Consider the following 20,850-nt stretch of genomic DNA (forward strand, 5'->3'; position numbering starts at 1 on the left):
TTGAAAACTTGATATGTTAATCATTTGCTATTTTCGTGTTTAAATAATACTCTAATTTTCTTTAATGTAGATAGATAGATAGATATAAATAAATATTACCTTTATCAAAAGAAGGTCCTTAATTAAATAATGAATTAACAATTGGGATTATTAATAGTTTATGGACTATGGTATAACAGGATTAAAGTTTTGTTCTAAATTGATATACTTTATTTTCTCACCTACTTTAGTCACTAACAAATCAAATGTCAAAAGCAAGTAAAGTAGTAATAAACACGTTAAAGAAAAATAATGAAAGCAACCCTTTCTTTTCTAGGTGGTTGAAGTAAACTCGAATAAAGACAATCATAAATCATGTAGAAACAAACAAAAAAGCAATTTTTTTTTATCATACTCAATGTCTGATATTCATATTAAAATTCGATTAATCTAATTTTTTATCGTGAATGACCTCATTTGATAAGAAGCGTTCTTTATGTCCTATGAATGAGTTTTTGATACACAAGTCTCAAATTCAATATATTTAATTTTTTTTAAAAAGCGATTATATTCAATGTATCATATTTTTTTTAATGGTATAAAAGCAAGCATAGTAACCTAGTGGACCTTTTTTCACCGACCTAAGCCTAGGGCAGTTTAAGAAAAGAAAAAAAGAAAGGGATTTTAAAAAATTGTAAAACAAATTAAATCGATGATAATATATATTGCTTAGGACTACTGTCCTATTTTGTTTTACTTTCTTTTCTTGGAAATAATAGTGGAGAATTTCATTACTTGGGATGATCGACATAAAAAATTAGGGATGGATCTTAATATTTTTGTTAACTAACATATACATGATGAATACTCCCTCCGTCCAACAATAATTGTCCATTATATTATTTTGGGATGTTCAACAATATTTTTTCACTTTATGAAATCAATGAATTATTTTACACTTAATTCCTAATTTACCTTTATCATTAATTATAGTCATTTCCTTATTACACTTTTCAATACATTATATTTATATTATTCAAAGGGTGATATAGTAAAATTACCCTTTTATTTATAATTTCGTATTAAGGGGTGTGTCAAGTCAATAATGAATAACTATTGTTGGACAGATGAAGTAATTTGTTCTCGAATTGAAGCATCAACTAGAGCTGATAAGATAATCCTATTAAATAATGATGGTATTTATCGGTATTTGTTATCTTTTACTAATTATGTATTATTAAATATTTTTCATCAATTATTGAGTAACTTTATCTACTAATGCATAGAAGAAACCACTTAATATTACATTTATTGAATTTTAAAACTCATATTTTAAATGACCATAAAATACATCATTGAGTGTTTAACAAAACTAATGACATTTTTAATTTGTATATAGTTGTCATGTTGTGCTTATACACACTATTTTTGTGAAGAGTCACACTCAAATAACTGTTCTTGCTCACCTAAGTTACCATCTTCTTTTCAATCAAATTTGGAAAGAAAAAAAAAGATACTGTAGAAAATACCTCATAATTCAACTTGCCATTTGTAGAGTTAGGTTTTCAAGAGGATTGAAATGTTCATAAAAATATACATAGGATAAATAATTCTAAAATTAATTAATACCTCTAACTAAATGTAGGATAAAATACTTATATATTTTATCAAAAATTATTATCCTTTATATCCTTAATTCATATATGATGACCTCTAACAAAATTTTGTTGCGTCCATATATATATATACCAATTTAAATTTTAGAATTTGATTAGTATTGTGATTTATTTTTCTCAAAATCACTATATGGGTGGAGGAGGTGGGGAGTGGGGCTATAGGTGGTGTGTGATAGGTAAGAGTTAGAATCATAAAGCGTCACTTATAAAATTTATTTTTTCTATTTTTATTAAAGAAATTATTTTTCATAATTTTTTAATCGACTTATTTTTCTATAGTAAGTGTTTATCAAAAGTTTTGTTCAATCAAACATCAAAAGAAATAAGAAAATACTTTCTTTGTATCAAACAAACTCAAAGTGTTTGTTTAAAAATTAAATTAAATAAAATATTTTAACAAATTTAAAAAGTTAATTAATACTCGTTAAGTCAAAAGAAAATTAAGAACTTCTCCATAGCAAACCAAAAGTAACTTGATTTAAAGTTTAAACAAATAAAATAAAAAATACTTTGCCCAAGACAACAATTTTCCTGAATAAGTTGCAGATTAACTTTATTATAAAATTTAATAATAAAATAACAGGTCACGACAAAAAGAACACGGAAATTCATCAAATAATTAATTCCTCAAGTCAGCAGCTTTTTTTTTTATCCAGGAGTAATCATTATATTCTCTGCAAATTACAAAAGAATTAAACCATCGAGTATAAGATCATCCCTTTATATAAACTATACTATATAATTTTTATATTTATATTTATACATTAAAAGTGACACGTTCTAAATCTAGAATGAAGTGATTTAATTCATTATTACCTCAATATTATAATTTTACGGCACCGAATCCATTTGTTAAATGAAATTTCTTTTAGTGCCTAAAGCACCACGACTAATGGATCGATTAAAGATTTTAGTCACCAAAAGGATAAATGACACTCTCTCTAATTTAATATAAATGAATTGTTGATCTAAAATAAATAATTTTTTCAAAATTTGAGAATGTATTAGGATATATATTTTATTTCAGAATCAAACTCTTTTTAATGGGATTTTCAATTAGTTTTACATTTTAGAATAATGAAATTCTCTATTTCTAAGAAAAAATTGAAAAGAATCAAAGGCATAACATCACAAATTACTCTTTGATTAAAGAATATGTCACATTCCAATAATTCATTTATATATTAAATTAGAAAGAGTACCATTATTACCTTTTATTTCTATGATGAAAAATGAACTGTACGAAAATTGATTATGGCTTGAGTTGTTAGCCCAAAATGCTAGTATGACTTTACGACACACTAAGCTCTTGTTTGACAATAACATGAGACTTGAAAATTTCAGTTTTCTAAAGTTAATATTTTTTAAAATTTAAAATTAGTGTTTGGAGATATATTTTATTTGAAAAAAAAATAATTAAAGTTCTACGAATAAAAATCCCAAAAACTGACTAGAGTCAATTTTTGAAAACTTGATAATATTCTGCTCAAATTACAAGTCACTCCTAAAATCTATGATCAAACGCTAACTAAATACTTTTAGTTGTAATCAAATATCTTAACTTCAATATTCATTTTTTGTTTAATCAAAAACATTTTATTTCGGGCCATACTCTTATCAAATCGTAAAAATGGAAGTGATTAAAGTTGAAGTTCATTAGCCTTAAATCCTCTCAAACAAGATTAAATTTTTGAGAAATTTTGCCCTATACAAGAGAAATAAGGAACACTCCTTGATGATATTTGAACTGCACGTCACTCACCTCAAATAGCTTCTTTTTATTAATAACCGTGGTATCCGAGCTAACTTTCACAGACCTTAACCTCCCACCAATACCAGGTAACTTTATCCACCAAAGCTAGGACAAATGCAGGAATCACTTAGTGATTTTTGTCTCAACTACAATTTTGAACTTGAAACCTCAGAGTTCTCAACCACCTCATAGACCACTTAGCCACAACTTGGGTGCCTCAACTCAAATAGCTTATTAACAATTCATGTTTACACGTCACACCATTACTAATATAGTCAAGATTTATATCTTATACATACACTTGTAAAAATCAAATTGTTTTACATAGAGAGATATCCTAACAATGTCAAAGATTACCAGTCTAAGTCATTACTATGATAAGATAAAAGAGTTAAAAGTGGAAAAATTGCACCAAGAGTAGTGAAATATTACCTAACGGCTAACGCACGCATTAGGCTGTGAGACAAAAAGGGAAGGTAAAATTTCACCGAAAGTGTAGCTCAGTATGGAGTAAAGTTGCACCTCCATTCTACGCAACGCATCAGACTTTAGCCAGCAGTAATAATTATATTCCCCTGCACCTACTAGAATTTCATGTCTCTTTCTCACTAGTCGCCACTTACACTAGTGGACGATAAGAAAATACTTATGTATCCAACATTATTTTTGGTTTCTCCCATACCTGAATGAATAAAGAAGAGAGCAAGCACGATGAACTTTCAACATCAAACAGCCAGAAAATGAGGACTCACAATGTATAGAGAAAGTACATAAACAGAAGCTTATACAGCAATAGTCCCAGACTTTATTGTCATTATATCAGTAAACATACTACAAGCTAACAAGCGTTTGCTACAATGAACACTTGTGCAAAACACCCTGTTGAAAAATATCCAAGAACTGAACTGACAACACAATTACCAGTTCTCCTTTACTAGTCTCTTCATACTATGTAAGTTTGTATTAGTGGATATGGACTCATAGACCCTTACTATAAAATGCGAAGGGAGACCGCCGAGACAAACCAGTAGGCAGTTGGTCCGTAGTTTCAAATAAGGCCCCAAATACTAAAACACACGGGGGTTTTCAGCTCGAAACATATAAAAGCAACAACAGTAGACAAAAAGGTTAGGAAATAGGTCAAAATTTAGGTGTGGTCTTCAATCAGAGAAGTTAAACCAGTCATCTTCCTGGCACAATTGCTTGAATCCTTGGGTTTGATCTCCAGGGGTTCACCTAGCTGCGCCATAGCGTTCTTTTCATCATCACAAGCAAATAGAGGAGATGTACTCGCTCTCTTGGTGTTATTCTCTGCCAAAGGACTGCGCTTTCCTCCAAAAACATCACCTAGCTTCACCGTCACGTTCTTTTCATCATCACAAGCAAATAGAGATGATGTACTCGCACTCTTGGGGTTATTCTCCACCAAAGGACTGCTCTTTCCTCCAAAAACCAGATTCAGCTCACCGCGAGAATCTTCTGAAGTTTCTTCCTTTATGGCTTCTTGTTTGGTTTTACAAGCAGTTCCAGGTTCAGAAGCAGAGTTTGATGCTATTGGCATTAGAACTGGTGTCATACGGGTGTAGGTAGACAGCCATTTAGCTTTCACGTATTCAGCTTTACGCCATGGAGGACAAGGCATCCCTTTCTTCTTTAAGCTCAGCTTTGCAGCATCTGTTAGCAAATGAACAATCTTCTGAAGGCGATCTGCTTTGCCTACAAAAATGTTAGGCAAAACTTGGAGAAGACATTTGTATGACCTAGTCGACCTTGCTATTTCAAATTCTGATCTGAAATCGATGTCGATTATAAGTCTTTCTCCTTCAGTCACCACATCAATATATTCATAAGCTCCTGCATAAAAGATTCCAACTTTTGCTGAATTCTTAACCCCAAAATGAGCAAAAAAACATATGATTCGTCTATAAATTAGAACAAAGAATAAAAGGCAACCAAAGCGAATAGCCTACGGCAAGCAGTAACTGATAGACTGATAAGTAGTTTTCAAAGGTAAAGAGACATTTCAAAACCTAAAACAGAAAGTGAAGTGCTTCTGATTCTTCTCCTGTGTAAAAGACCAAGTTTTTTTATCACTAGGGTCCTATAACCTCTAAATATTTGGGATCATCATATGAGTGATTTGTATGTATGAACTACTTACTGGTACCTATTATATGAGTCTTTTTGAATCTTTCTGCCCCATTTCCATCATCTGTAATTATTTGGCAACTCCTCAAAGAAAACAACTCAGGCTATTCACCGTTACTGGTGTACAAATCTTTTAGCAAACTAAAGTAATTTATAAGTCTACCCTCTGATAAGGATGAAATTCATGGATTTTTCTAGTTTACCCATACACAACACAGCAATAAACTATAACTATTAAATTGAAAAAACCAGCATATGTGGTGGTGTTGAGATTGCGGATTTACCAGCAGGAGTTGAAGGAGTCTTCTCCCACCGAGACTCGCAGATTGAGGCATCATATTCCATAGCTAGAAGGCCATCAACAACCATCTTTCGAATGAAATTGGCCTTTCGCTTAACCATCCTGTTTTTCTCAATGATCTTTGTAATTTCCGCCAAGACGTTCCTTTCAAGGAGGCAAGGACAAGACACCAAACTCTGCACCAAAAAAATAAGAACTTTGTGATGACAGAACGGACTCTGCATGCTGATAAAAAATACTCATCCGACGGAAATTTACAGCATACATGGAAATTTTTTTAACAACATAGTGATTGAATTACAAAATTGTATGTAAAGATAGCTATTTGTTTGGTGCAAAGACAATTATTAGATATATTCAGAACCGGGAAATGGAAACTAGAGACTAAATTTGCCTTAAAAGCAGAACATGGCCGGAGCACATGCAATACCTTGAGAATTTCACAAGCATCGGTACAGCAATTTTGATTTGATTCACCGAAGCAATTGACTGAATCATTTTCCTCCTCTGAGCTCTCAGTTCCATTACAATTAAAGCAATTGCATCGGTTCCGATTGCACCTATGCTTATCCTCACCTTCCTCAATAAAAGTCTGCACCATTTTAGCCAAGCAAACAGAACTCGGCTCGAATTCTTCAGACGCATCCTTCTTATTCCCAATCAAATCCTCACCAGTAACCAGCTTCTCCGGCGCCGATGATCTCAAAAGCCCTGAAAATTGCCTCTCAAATAGCCGCTTGAACCGTGACTTGGGAACCGGCTTAAACGAGTCATATCGACTCGATTCTTCCACAGTAGTGAAGTCAACAGGTTGAATCTTCATAGGAAAAGGCATAACCACAAATTCTTACACTAGAAATTCAAGTTTACAATCTTCCAAAATTTCAAACAGAAATCGATTTCAAATTGCCTTTTTAAACCGTCAAAAAACCATTATTTGGAGTAGAAAATTAGTATTGTAGCATGTAATAACTTGAAAACACTGCTAAGTCTTTTATATCTTTTGCTTAAGGTACAACAAACACGAGACGACGGCTAAAACTCGCCGTATTCGCGACGGACACACGACATGACGTCATCACACCGACATTCCATAGTAACAAAACCGATTGCCGGAAGAATCATTTCCGGCGATATGACCGATGAAGATAAAACAAAAACCCTAGAGAGAGAGAAAGGTAATAAAGGTATGGGTGGGGTGGGGTGGGAGTGTGGAGTATTAGTGCGGTGATCAAGAGAGAATTTTGGTGCATTTTATTTTAAAACAAAATCCAAAAAGAGGAAGAGGGGTTGTGCCACGTAGGTATATGAAATTTTTATCTGGTCCAACTAAAATACGTGGCGAAATGCATGTTTGCGGTTCAGTTGATGAGGAAAAGACACGTGTTAGTGGAAATGACGCGGAAAAAGACGAAAATGGGGCTTATCTGAAAATGTTGTAACTCGTGATGCTTTTTGAACAGAAGCAAAATCACGTTTGTGGTGTGAGCTACAGCATCTGTAAGCTTTTTCGCTTATTTATCTCTATTAAAATATAAATATAAAAATAAAAAAATAGATTAAAATATTTCATTTCTAATTTTTTATAATGGTAAAGGCTAGTACTAGTCAATGTTGATGTACTTGGTTGGTAGTAAAAGTTAAAATAATTTTAGGTTTAATCTTAAGATGAAACTGACTGAGCAGAAAAAAGAAGGGAAGTTGAATCGGCTCTTTCCACTCTCTGTCTTCTCCCGCTTGCCTCTCTCCTTCTTCTTTCAATTTTACTCGTTAAATAACAAAATACATATGTATATCAATAATATATATATACTTATTTGACAGATATACATAGACAATTCAATTGTTGTATAATTACAATTCACCTCTCTTAACTCTCTTCCCTTTCTCGTCCTTATCCCCAATCTCACTCGCTTCTCTCATTCCTCTAACATGTAGCTACAAATCGTAATTAGAAAACTATAACTATAAAGTCTAATTAAGTTATTTTTAGTGGCTATTTACAAATTTTTTCCATTATTCACCCCTCTCACTTCTCTCTTCTAAATCTCACTTGCCTTTCTCCTCCCTCTCCGATCTCGTTTTCATTTCAAACTTATCGTTATGACTAGACTATAGTATGATGAAGTATATGAACTAAGAACAAGACAATTTTGAAAGTTACCTTGTCATTTTCTTAATATCTCTTTCGGCTTAGAGTGCCTAGAAAGGTGTAATCAATGTTAGATTATTGTGAAATTTTGGTTTTTTAGATACTTAATTACATTGTTAATATAAAATAACAGACAAAGAGAAGATACGTAAATTAACATGTACTTTATTACTAAGGCAGCTAATGTCTTTGATGGACCCTTTTGATGAAAAAAACAATATGATGCATTCAATAAGTTGATGATGATATCCAAATGATTTATATTTATGTTTTTTTTTTGTTCATAAACGGAAATTAATTAGGGGTATTAGTTAAATATATAAAATTTATGTACTTGTGTGTATATTATATACTACACAAAAAATATATTCATACTCAATATATAAAATATTACTCCCTTGAGCTGTCTAAAAATGCACAAAACCCATTATGACATGACTTTATTAGAGTATTAGTTTCCACTTTCATAATATAAACATCATGAAGCATACAAGTAATATTTCTAGTGGATAAAAAGGGAGTAGTGGTTCGAATAGTAAGTACCTCTCACTTCTAATGTTAAGGTTGTGCCTTCGAGTCATCAAGGAAGAAAAAAAATGGGAACTCCGGTGGAGGAGTAAAAAAAGTCCTAACAGTTTAAATTTATTCATTTTCAACAAGATATTGTCATCCGAGGACAAATTTATGCACAAATAAAATTTTGTACTAATCATAGCAAATTTTAGGGAAAAGAGTCTGAAAAATATTTTAACTTTGATCGAAATTGCTGTTACGATATCAAACTTTGAAAAGGACATTTTACCCCCCTGTATTATTTAATAGTGTATTTTAAAGGTATATATGTGCCTACGTAGACATCATAAATATTGCATCATTTTAAATAGTAATGTGTCCATGTGGGCACATATATACCTTTAAAATATACTATTAAATAGTGCAGGGGTAAAAGGTCCTCCATAAAATTTGATATCGTAACAATAATTTCCACCTACATTAGAGTATTTTTCAAACCTTTTTTCCCAAATTTTATATCGGGAAAGATTTTCTTTGTGGAACAAGTCTAACGACATCAAAGAGCTCTATGATTTTTTTGGGTGAGAGTTAATAAAAGACTATATCCTTTTATATAAAATAAAGTTATCTAAATTAAGATTGAAGGTTTATGTAACTCATAAATTTAGTTACCCCATAATTAGGGTGATAATGGTATGATTTAGTCGGTTATTTTTTAAAAATTATATCATTTTAATTTTTTGGATATTTTATAATATATAACCAAAATTAGATTTTCTAAAACCATTTCAATCATATCAGTTTTTCTTCGGTACTAGTACGGTTCGGTTAATTTTCATTTTTTTTACTTTTAAAATATCACCTCAAAATATACTACTATTAAAATATATTTTTCGCAAATATGTTCTTGAAGAAGCACTTTAACTCTTCACCAAGAAGACAAAAATGTACTTTATTGTCGTATTGTTTGATCTTAAATATTTAATAGGAGTGTTTGCATAGGTTTGGTTGTATTGTTTGATAGAGTATCTATCACAATATCTTTAAATTTTAAAGCTAATTAAGTAAAGGTTAATTAAAGAGCAAAGACCCAAAGTCGTCTAGTCACTAGAGACCTAGGACCTAGATTATATTTATATTATAAAACATATTTATATATTAAATTTAACATATATATATTGTTAATATACAAAATATAATTACATACATGTAAGGTTATTCGGTTCGGTTAGAAAAAAATTTAATTTTTTTATAAATTAAAATAACCATCCCAATTGTTCGGGACGGTTATACACTTGAATAAAAGCTTACAGTGTAGACATTGGAATTTTGTGGGACTCTACAAGACGTGTTCAATTCGAGTTGAGACTCTACAATGTGTGTTCAAATTCAATTAGGATTCTTGGAGGCTACTCAACCCTAAACCCTAGTTCATGCCTATATAAAGGGCACTATATTCCCTTGAAAAGGCATCTCAAATATTTTGTAGAGAGATCAAAATCTCGAATATTCCACAAATTCATGAAATATTCATAAAGAGATCAAATCCAAATCATTCTAGTTCAAGAAATAAGCCACTAACGCCCTCGAATCATTGGAAAAATCTTATGAGAGAAAAATTAAAAGAAGGAACAAAATTGTACCCGCAATATTTATCAATGAAGTTATGTTTCTTCTCATTTTATTGTGATTGTAATTTATTTTCTGTCACTTTAAAATTTATTACAAACATACGATTTTAATGAAAATGTAACATAAATCGAATTGATTCGATTAGGTTCAATCGGTTTTTCAGACACCCCGACGGACATAATCTTAATTAGTACCAAATTGTAGGTGCACATAATTTTCTTTGGTCTGTTCAATATTTGATATGTTAATTTACATTTTCAACTTGTGCGTTTTCTGTTAAGTTTGAGACAAAAATAAAATAAAATAATGAAGTCATTTTCATACAATAACAAGTGTAAGAACAAAAGAAAGAAAAAAGTAAAACAAAGTCATTTTCATAAAATACATTGCTTGACTTAGTTGGTTTTGCAAGAGAATATTTTTTCCCTTGATCTCAAAGCAATTCAGATTCTTTTTGTTCATCATTTAGTTTAATGATTCTATTAATTCTAATCCATGTTAATTAGATTCACTAATGAGTTAAAACTTAAAATGCTTCTTATCAATAAGTTTTTAAATTTTAATGCTTTAACTTCAAATCTAATATTCGGATTCTATATTTGTTCTATATTCCGACTTGATCAAATGATAGACAACGTAGTTTGCTTCTTATTAACAAACATATTTTTGGTCAAACTTTTAAAATCTATCTATTTTAAAAAATAAATAATATTTTATCATTTTCTTTTCTTTATTTTCCACTTCACTTTTTTCGTGATATATAGTTGAGTTTGAGCCTAACTCATTTCTTATCCTTTGTAGGAAAATTGGGTCACTCCTTTTTTAAGAGTTCCCGTTAGGTCTCAATTTCCTTATGAATTGGTATAAAGAAAAAAAAATGTAATGGAACCTAAAAGGTTTGGTGATAGTTTAGAGTTTTTTTACAAAATATATGGATATCCCTCAAATGTTTGAGAGATTTGATAGGGATAGTTTCAAAAGCAATAAGTTTATGATAAATGTAGTCATGTTTTATTTATATAAAAAAAAGTCATAGAATATATACATTGATTTATACAGTATGATACACTTAAAAAGTTGAATATAGTTAACCTATACATGAGCTATATACTGATTATACATTATGATATACTCAAAAAGTTCAATATAGCTTAACTATACATGAAATATACACTAACTATTCAATCCGGACAACTCAAACTCACCTCTAAACAATCCCAAGTTTAAAATATGAAATCCTCTCAAATTTATAAATATTTTTAATATATAATTCGTTCAAAACGATTCACGTTAGCATAACATCAAATTTTAAAGAAAAAAATACACAGATCACGATCTGGTGAGTACACCATAGGAAACATCAAGTTAACAATATGAACGCTTATGAGCACAAAGCTCGACCAAGGAAGATAAATCCAAATCGAAAAATTGTAAGAGAGTATACACATCTTTTATTATATGTATGAATAAAAGATTAATATATTGCTTGGTCTCGGGTTCGATCCCTGGGTATGGAGAAAATCATGTTAGGTTATGAAGGGTGATTAGGGCGTCATGCGGAAGCTTACAATTTGCAAATCATATAGTTGATAAATCAGTTAACAAAAACTCATACTAAAAATCAAAATATTATTATATCAAAACTAATATAAAGAAAAACATTGAAACTTTAGAGAGAATAAATCTTCTCATAAACAAGACTCTTAAACGACTACATTGTGGATTCTATTGTGTTTTTGATATGAGAAGAGAGGTCTTCAATTTATAGATCTCCTAAGTTTTCCTCTAAGAAAATAATAAACCAAATATAGAAGAAAAATATATTTTCCTTTCATGAAAAGTAAAAACATTTATGGTAATGTTTTGTCCTTTTTTTTAAGAAAAAATAAATTTCAAATAAGGTAAGAAAATCAGGCAAAATCCTAACAAATCTCCTCTTTTGGCTGGATTTTCTTGACAAAACTTGATTCGCCTTCTTCATATGCTTGATAATCTTGTTCTTCACAAATTTTTCATGTATCACTGCTGCTTACCATGATTTAAAAATTTATATAAGTTAAAAATTGGAGCCCTATGTTAAAAGTGATGAACAGGGTTGAAAGTGGAGCTCATGCGTTAAAAGTAAGATGCATGAGTTAAAAGTGGAACTCATGCGTTAAAAGTAAAGATACATGAGTTAAAAGTGGAGCCCGAGCATTAAAGTTTGCAGGGATTGAAAGTTGGAGCCCATGCTATAAAATAAGTATGAGTTGAAAATTTATTTTGTTTTAAAGGATGGAGCAGCAAGATATTGTTGAAAATATATTTGAAATTTTTCTCCAGATGTAGTAACACAAAAATCTTCATTATCATCATGTTGATTACAAATTGATTTGAAACCATCTGAACCTTTCTTCAATCTTGTTGAACCATAGGATCATCGGACCATGGGATCGTTGGACCATGTGCTCTGATACCACTTAAAGGGTTATGAAGGGTGATTAGGGCGTCATGCGGAAGCTTACAATTTGCAAATCATATAGTTGATAAATCAGATAACAAAAACTTATACTAAAAATCAAAATATTATTATATCAAAACTAATATAAAGAAAAACATTGAAACTTTAGAGAGAATAAATCTCCCCATAAACAAGACTCTTAAACGACTACATTGTGGATTCTATTGTGTTTTTGATATGAGAAGAGGGGTCTTCAATTTATAGATCTCCTAAGTTTTCCTCTAAGGAAATAATAAACCAAATATAGAAGAAAAATATATTTTCCTTTCATGAAAAGTAAAAACATTTATGGTACTGTTTTGTCTTTTCTTTTAAGAAAAAATAAATTTCAAATAAGGTAAGAAAATCAGGGCAAAACCCTAACAGTTCGATCCCTGGGTATGGAGAAAATCCTGTTGGGAGCGCCGCCTTCGAATAGGCCTTGCAGAGCACGATCCGAATTTAGTCGAAACTCCAATGTGGGCTTCGGACACCGAATGGGAGCAGGTGTATAAATATTATTTCAGAAAAAAAATATTAGCTATGCAGTGTAAACTAAAAATATGACCATGTGGTGCAATGTGCTATGTTGGATATATTCCTTCCGTCTCAAATAATATGTCGTATTTTGTTTTTAGAAAAAATAATTATCTTAAATTATTTCATTCGCTCACTTTTACTTGTCCGCATATTAAAAATATATTTTAACTCTAGATTACTTATTACTTTTGGGATATCAAGAGAAAAATATTTTTGTTGATCTTCACGTTTTATCCTTAATATTATTAATAAATTACTTATTTACCGAATTATTTTGCAAGAAATACTATTAAACATTAATTAATATGATTATTGTGATAAAATATTCATATCAATCATAATTTTTTAAAGAACGTGCAAATTTTGAACTGAACACAAATAAAAGTAAATGTAGGAAGTATTTGTGATTGTAGAAGTTCAAGACAAAATGAATAATTCTTTTTCATTTTACACTTGATAATAATTATTTATGAAGATTAAAAACACCTTAATAGGGTGCGAATTGCGATAACACATAAATAAAACAAATATTACTAAAGAGAGATAATATTTAAGACATAAATATGAACAAAATAATAAGAACTCCTCATAATTAATATTTAATGAAGAAACGTGTAAGAAAAAAAAGTGACAGATAATTTAAGATGGTTGAAAGTTTATTTGATATTGGTATTGTGCTATTGTTAACCAATCGATATCATCATTCAACCTTTTCCTTTGTTTTCTAAATTGTTTTACGTGTTTCTTGCCACCAAGAAATCAGTTTATGGCCAGAAGTTAAAAACTAAGGCAATGATTTATATATATATATATATATGAAATCGTGAGTGAGATAGGTAGCCTTATTTTGCATATGATTTGAAACAAAACTCTAGCTATATTTAGTAAATGAAAAATATTAAGTACTACATTTGATAATTATGAGTCCGATGAACTACCTAATTATCACACAGATAGTTCTACTATACTTACTAATTCTCCTCATAGTTTAAAATAATTACATTTTATCTCACTAATTAAGTAATTCATATCAAATTTCAAGCAAAATACACCTAAATATATGTTTTTTGCTATCAGATACACTAAAATAGGGAGAGAAGTGAGCGATATTTGTCTATATATCCCAGATACATGTGAATTATACTAGATACATGTATCTAGAATACCAAATACGAGAGTGGAGAGTGGTAAGCAAGAGTTGTCTATGTATCCCAGATACATGTGAGTCCACCTGGATATAGTGTATCTAGAACAAATAACACCTGATTTTTACCACATGTATCCCCAAATACATGGGATCAAAATTAGGTGTAATTTTTTTTCATACATTATATTCAAGTCGATTTGCATGTATCTGAGATTAATACAAATCTCGATCGCCTCTCTCCCATCTCACTCACCACTCTTATATGTATCTAGTATCCCAGATATATGCGAATCACACTAGAATCTCGCTTTCTCCCTCCCCATCTCGCTCGCCTCTCTGCCTATTTTGGTGTATCTAGTAGCAAAAATATATGTATCTAAGTGTAGTTTTCTCAATATATGATATAAAAAAATTTTAATTAATGGTAAAATACATAATATTTGAAAGAATGGATGATAATAATAATAAATATGACAGTACAATATGTCTAATTTTGTAGTTTTTCTTTTTGGGAAAATTGTGCATTATGGCAAACTATTAATTCAAAATAAATGATATAGCTACAGTTTCATTTAATTATAATTCGTAGCAAATACTTTGCCATTCTCGCCTCTCTTATCTGAATCTCACTCGCCACTCTCAATTCTCTCCCTTCCCTTTCTCACTTTTATACAAACACAAATGTGTTTGTGTATGTATAAAGCGAGAGAGACTGTATATACAAATACAAATACATATCTCTCCGTCCCATACGCTTATAATAATACTAATATAAATCTTTCTTTGCCCAGTTATCTTTTGTCTTTCTCTCTCTCGCTTTATACAAATACAATGTACAATTTGTGTTTGTACAAAGCGAGAGAGAAATTTGATATACAAATACAAATGTTTTAACTCGATTCAATTGTATACAAATTCAAATTTTATGCAGATATACAAACACAATCATTGATACGTATACGTAGTAGTTACATATATACAATTATTTAACCGATATACATATACAATTCACCTCTCTCCACTCTCTGTCCTCTCTCGATAGCCTCTCTCTTAGTCTTGCTCGCCACTCTAGCCTAGCACAAATAACATATACATATACATATACAAATGCAATTTTATAGACACATACATCCAATTTATACAAATTATTGCGATTTATATAAATTAGATACATAATTTGAGATTTTTTTATTGAGAGAAGGCCCAAATTAGTCTCTCATCTTTTGGTTAAGACTCAAAGTTATCCTTGAGTTTTCAAATGGTGCACTAATAGTACCTCATGTTTGCAATATTGACATTTTTGGTCCTCCCTTAAACTTTTGCCTATTTTTTAACATTAATTTTGTTCATAATTTTATGTAAGGAATGTCCCATCGTCTTTTTATATATTTAGTAGAAATAATAACTCTATGTGAGAGAAGGTTAGAAGGGAACACCTTGTTCTATTCATTATAAATATTACTACAGTTAAACTAAGAATATTTTAACATATGAAATTGCAAGAGAAGAAAAATTTGTGTTATTGCACGTGAAATCGTCGTAATGAACCTCTCGACTTTACCTGCAATATGATTTCTACTAAACAAAACAATGTGTTTTTCTTCTCACAATCTCTCATATGTAGTTATTATTTCTACTAAATATATAAAATGACGATTAAATATTCCATACATAAATTATGAATAAAATCAATGTTAAAAAATAGGCAAAAATGAGGGACTATTAATACTCCATGTGAAAACTCAAGGATGACTTTAAGTCTTAAGTCAAAGATGAGGGATTATTTTGGGCCTTTTCTTTTTTTTATTTATAGAAGGTTTGGGTTGGGCCAGGCCCCAAATAAAAGAGGAGGGCAACGAAAATTTTGAAACCCAAAAAGTCCAAAAATTTCAGAAATTCCCACCCAAAAGGAAATTGTAGGCGGCAAATAGACTTACCATTCAAAACAAAACCCAAAATTACAATAAAATGTGGCACTTAATATTACAGATCTGACGACTCTTCTCTCTTTATTATCTTCTTCTCAAAAAAAAAAAAAACCTTTGCTCTCTCCTCTCTGCTTTAGCCCAAAAGTTCTAAGGTATGTTCTCTTTCTTCTCCTCTCTTTAATTACTAGTTTGATTGTTTGTTGGTGAATGAGATTTGGTAAAAAAACCCTAATTTTTTCTTTGGGTAACTTCTTGTTTTCCTTGTTCGTTGTGGGGTTCTCTTTAATTACTAGTTTACTTGGTGGTGAATGAGATTTGGGTAAAACCCCTAATTTTTTCTTTGGGTATCTTCTTGATTTCGTTGTTCGTTGTGGGGTTTCCGTTTTTTTTTTCTTCTGGGGGTGTCTTCTTTTGATTTGTTCATAAAACCCTTTTTCGGTGTTTGGATTTTAGTAGTTGTTTGTTGGGTTTTGTTAGAATTAGTGGTATATGGAAGATCTGAGTTTAATTATTTGATTTTACGGGGAAAAATCAGATCTTTATTCTTTACTTCATCTTGGGTTTATCGTTGACGCAAATTCTGGGTTTATCCTCTTTAAGATTGAAGAAAAAAGACCACACAAATACTGACCATTTGTTTTTTTGGTTTTTACAAGATGGCGGGGAAAGGTGGTAAAGGATTGCTAGCAGGAAAGACAACAGCAGCTGCAGCAGCAGCAGCTAACAAGGAGAAAGACAAGAAAAGGCCAGTTTCTAGGTCATCTCGAGCAGGTCTTCAGGTAATTTGATTTTTCCACTTCCCAGAGAAAGGCATCAAGCCAATGTCGTAAAGATTTAGATTGGCTACAGTTTTCTGTTGTTGGGTTTCAGGGAAGTTGCTAAATTTAAGTTAAAGCTGGTTGAAAATTGCTTTCCTTTTTGATATTGTGGTTGCTTGTTCTATCTCATCGTGTTTGTGGATGTGTTGCTTTTGTTTCTAAGGTAACTTTGAGGATATAATTTACCTAGTCAAAGTCTATTAGCGGTTTTTATTTGTGTACACATATACTAGGACAAGTTTGACAAAGATAAATACAATTGATGTTATCTGTGAAGTTCCAGTCTTCCTACTTGTCCTTTGTGATGTAATTTGCTTGTGTCTCAATTATTACGTAGGGCTAAATAACACACCTAAATGTTGTGGAGATGATGATATTGAGGTGTATGTTTGGGCATACCAAGAGAGATAAGAATATGAATGAAGATATTTGGGACAAGATAAGACTAACCTTTGCGGTGAACAAGATGAGGTAGGTGAGATTGAGATGATTTGGATATGTGAATAGAAGATGTGTACACCTCTCGTTATGGAGGTGTGGGAGGCTAACATAGGTTTGTTTAATGAGGGGTAAAGGTAGGTACATTACAAAAGTATTGTGGAGAGTTGATTAGATAGTACATGATACACTTCAGTTACTTGGGACATGACATGACCTTAGATAAGAGTATGTGGAGTTAGAGAATTAAGGTAGAATGTAGTTAAGGGTTGTCTTGCTCCCCCAACACAGAGGCGTGGTGGGCTGGTATAGTATTAGCATTATTCATGTAGATTTTAGTTCTTTTATTACTTCTACTACACGTTTCTTGCACTTGTTTTCACATTTTTATGTTTTGTACAGTTTGTTACAACTTCTCTATTATTTGCTGTCTTATTTGCTACATATTGTTCTAGCTCTGTATTGTCTTTTTCAAGCTGTCATGTTATGTGCTGCTTAAGTCTAGAGTCTTTCAAAAACATCCTCCCTATATCCATAAGGTAGGGGTAAGGTATGTGTACGCTCTACCCTCTCCAGGTCCCATTTATGGGGATATCTTGAGTATGTTGTTGAAGGTGTAAATTAGATTGTTGATATATAGCAAAATCTGAGCAAAAACTCTTCAGTTTTTGCATGAATCTCATCTATGAATGTGCAAATTGTATAACAAACATACTACAATAGCATAGTGATATCTATGTAGCTGCAAATAGAATGTTATCTCAGTCATGTGATATTAATTTTTATAAATGATAGGGAAAAATACATATTTTCCCCTCTATAGGTAGGGGTACCTGAACTCCACTTATGTGATTACATTGGGTATGTTGTAAAGTTGTTAAGGAAAGTCACTTGCATTGTAACACCTAAACTTTGAGGGAAACCTCTTATGTCATTGTTCTTGTTTAACTTGGAACTGATACCTCTTGTTTGTCCTTGAACCAGTTTTAAGCTCATCTGTGAAGTGCATGCTCCACGCCAACTTCCACCTCAGAAAATCCTTATCAGTTCTATGAATGTTTTTGCATTTTCTCGCTTATGTTCACTAGAAATAATGGAAATTTAAACCACCAAACCACATTGCTTTTCTGACTTCACCTTTAAAATTCCTAAATAATCTCATATACAGTCTGATTAGTTCCTGTTAATTCCAATTCAACCACATAATCAATTAAATCTGGATCCTTCACTCATCAGTTCAACTTTTTATTTGGTACAAACGGCTGCAAATTATTCTTATGATTAACCTTCATTTACCACCATAGGTTTTGATCCACAAACAAACTATTCAACCCCAAGAATAGCTCGGTACGCCCATCCAGATTCCAGGAAGTCTTGGGTTTCTTCTTCATTGACTATGGTTGTCGGTTGATTTGTTATTCATGTTCCTACATTACCCATGTTTAGATTTTGATACTCTCCCCAAACTCGCCCAGACAACTCCATTTTGCTGTTCTTTCTATTTGGCTTCCAGATCTGAGAGTGAAAGCAAGCCCTGAGAATGCTTAGTGGCTGTTGGGTTTTGTTGTATTATTTGAGGCAGTGGTGGCATGTGGTGTGGTCATGACAGATGTGAAATGGTTGTAGGTTCTGGTGGAATGGAAGTACTGTGTTGGAGTTGGAAACGAGGGAAGTGTAGGTGGTGACATGGTGGAATCAACTATGGTGTCCAAAAAGGGAGAGTTGAGGAGAAGAATAAAATAAAATCCCCCAAAGCCTTAGCTCGAGTGGCAAAAGGTGGAGGATTTGTGACTTAGGTCGCATGTTCAAGTCTCACACCATGCAAAGTGAAGCCTGGTCTTTAAGTGGAGAAGGGTAGAGGGGCGGGCCCATTATCCACTGAGTTTAGAAGGTTGTGATTGGTCCAAAGGGCTGCGGGTCACAAATGGATTTCTTGGTTATAAAAAAAGAATAAAATAAGAAACAGAAAAAAATCAAAGGAAAAAAAGCCCATAAAAAAGATTTAAGTTTTATTAGTTATGTATCATCCAGTTAAAAGATAACACTTGTATAATTTAGTACATTTTGAAGTTATTTTTTCCCCATTTCTCGTGCCCCCTTAGGAAAGTGGAACCCCCCCTTCTGCTCCTGCATCCTCACCTCTTAGGGAGGTAATGGGGACACTTTGGGCAACAATATGGGGTAAGGGGATGCACACAAAGTTGAGTGTGTAAAGTGACTTACTGGACAATTTTAGGTGCAAAATATGTATTTTCCCCAAGTGATAATACTAAATGTGGCTCTCTTGCTCTACTGACGTCTTTCGGCTAAGGTTATGGTTGTATGTCATCCTGAATTTCTTACTAGGACATTTTTGTTGTCATTGCATTTAGCACAATGAAAAGAAGCCCTTAATGATTATTGGTGATATTATTAGTATAGTATTTCCCCCAAAGAATGTTGAATAATGCTTGATATGATTTTGTTTTTTTTGGACATGTTTTGGGGATTATAGTTTCCAGTGGGTAGAATTCACCGTCAACTCAAGTCCAGAACTGCAGCCCATGGAAGAGTTGGAGCTACAGCAGCTGTTTACTCTGCTGCGATTCTGGAATACCTAACAGCAGAAGTTCTTGAATTGGCTGGTAATGCTAGCAAGGATCTGAAGGTGAAGAGGATCACACCGAGGCATTTGCAGCTGGCCATTCGTGGAGATGAGGAACTTGACACCCTTATTAAAGGGACCATTGCTGGTGGTGGTGTCATCCCTCACATTCACAAATCACTCATAAACAAAACCACCAAGGAGTGAAATGCTCATATGCTTTTAACTTTGTTGTCTCTTTGACTTAAATGACAGTTTGGTGTTAGCATGTTTTCTCTGTTATCTGGTTTGATATTAGTAGTCTTGTATTTTGATTTAGGAACAATTTCAGCTTCTCAGTCATGTTTGATGGAGTAAAACTTGTAGGGATGTAGTGGACAATGGAAATGTTAATTTGACATTTATATTGTGTTGCTATTTGTTGGTATGTAGATTTATGTATGTCAATTGACCTGTTTCTGTTGATGGTTTAGTGAGTTGCTTCAAAGATTGTATATCCTTCAACAGATGAGCATACTACAATAATTTATAGTATGGAGAGCATTGAAGGACAAAATACCTTTTGATGCTAGGATTGCTAAACCAAACAAGTGCTCATGTTGTAGAATTTCATAAGAAGAAAACATTGAGCATCTACTCTTTACATGCAGCTATCATCTTGTGGAAGGATATTGAGTTGATGGTTCATTCATAACTAATATTTCTAGCACTGTACACTACTGATTAGCAACTAGTTTAAAAATATATAGGTAAGTTCTAATT

General features: G+C 31.8%; 2 protein-coding genes across 2 annotated transcripts; one reads left to right on the top strand and one right to left on the bottom strand.

Annotated features, from left to right (window-relative positions):
- Nucleotides 1-4,276: 4,276 nt before the first annotated feature.
- On the bottom strand, nucleotides 4,277-7,086 carry LOC125813256 (uncharacterized). Its single transcript, XM_049492748.1, has 3 exons — nucleotides 6,288-7,086; nucleotides 5,841-6,033; nucleotides 4,277-5,262 (listed from the first exon to the last, which is right to left on the bottom strand). Exons 1-3 carry the CDS (start codon nucleotides 6,690-6,692, stop codon nucleotides 4,556-4,558), a joined length of 1,305 nt encoding a protein of 434 aa, XP_049348705.1. The 5' UTR covers nucleotides 6,693-7,086; the 3' UTR covers nucleotides 4,277-4,555.
- A 9,216-nt stretch (nucleotides 7,087-16,302) lies between these two features.
- Nucleotides 16,303-20,506, top strand: LOC125813335 (probable histone H2A variant 1). Its single transcript, XM_049492838.1, has 3 exons — nucleotides 16,303-16,400; nucleotides 16,905-17,027; nucleotides 19,999-20,506. Exons 2-3 carry the CDS (start codon nucleotides 16,905-16,907, stop codon nucleotides 20,293-20,295), a joined length of 420 nt encoding a protein of 139 aa, XP_049348795.1. The 5' UTR covers nucleotides 16,303-16,400; the 3' UTR covers nucleotides 20,296-20,506.
- Nucleotides 20,507-20,850: the final 344 nt, after the last annotated feature.

The sequence above is a fragment of the Solanum verrucosum genome, unplaced genomic scaffold, assembly GCF_900185275.1.
Source record: "Solanum verrucosum unplaced genomic scaffold, falcon-dt-bn FXZP01000235.1, whole genome shotgun sequence".
NCBI classification, from domain to species: domain Eukaryota; kingdom Viridiplantae; phylum Streptophyta; class Magnoliopsida; order Solanales; family Solanaceae; genus Solanum; species Solanum verrucosum.

Excerpts from the sequence above, each read along its gene's own strand:
- LOC125813256 (XM_049492748.1), bottom strand. The coding sequence starts at position 6,692 with ATGCCTTTTCCTATGAAGATTCAACCTGTTGACTTCACTACTGTGGAA. Across the intron at positions 6,034-6,287 it reads ATGCTTGTGAAATTCTCAAG|AGTTTGGTGTCTTGTCCTTG; the intron begins GTATTGCATGTG and ends TTTTTGGTGCAG. Across the intron at positions 5,263-5,840 it reads GACTCCTTCAACTCCTGCTG|GAGCTTATGAATATATTGAT; the intron begins GTAAATCCGCAA and ends TCTTTTATGCAG.
- LOC125813335 (XM_049492838.1), top strand. The coding sequence starts at position 16,905 with ATGGCGGGGAAAGGTGGTAAAGGATTGCTAGCAGGAAAGACAACAGCA. Across the intron at positions 17,028-19,998 it reads CATCTCGAGCAGGTCTTCAG|TTTCCAGTGGGTAGAATTCA; the intron begins GTAATTTGATTT and ends TGGGGATTATAG.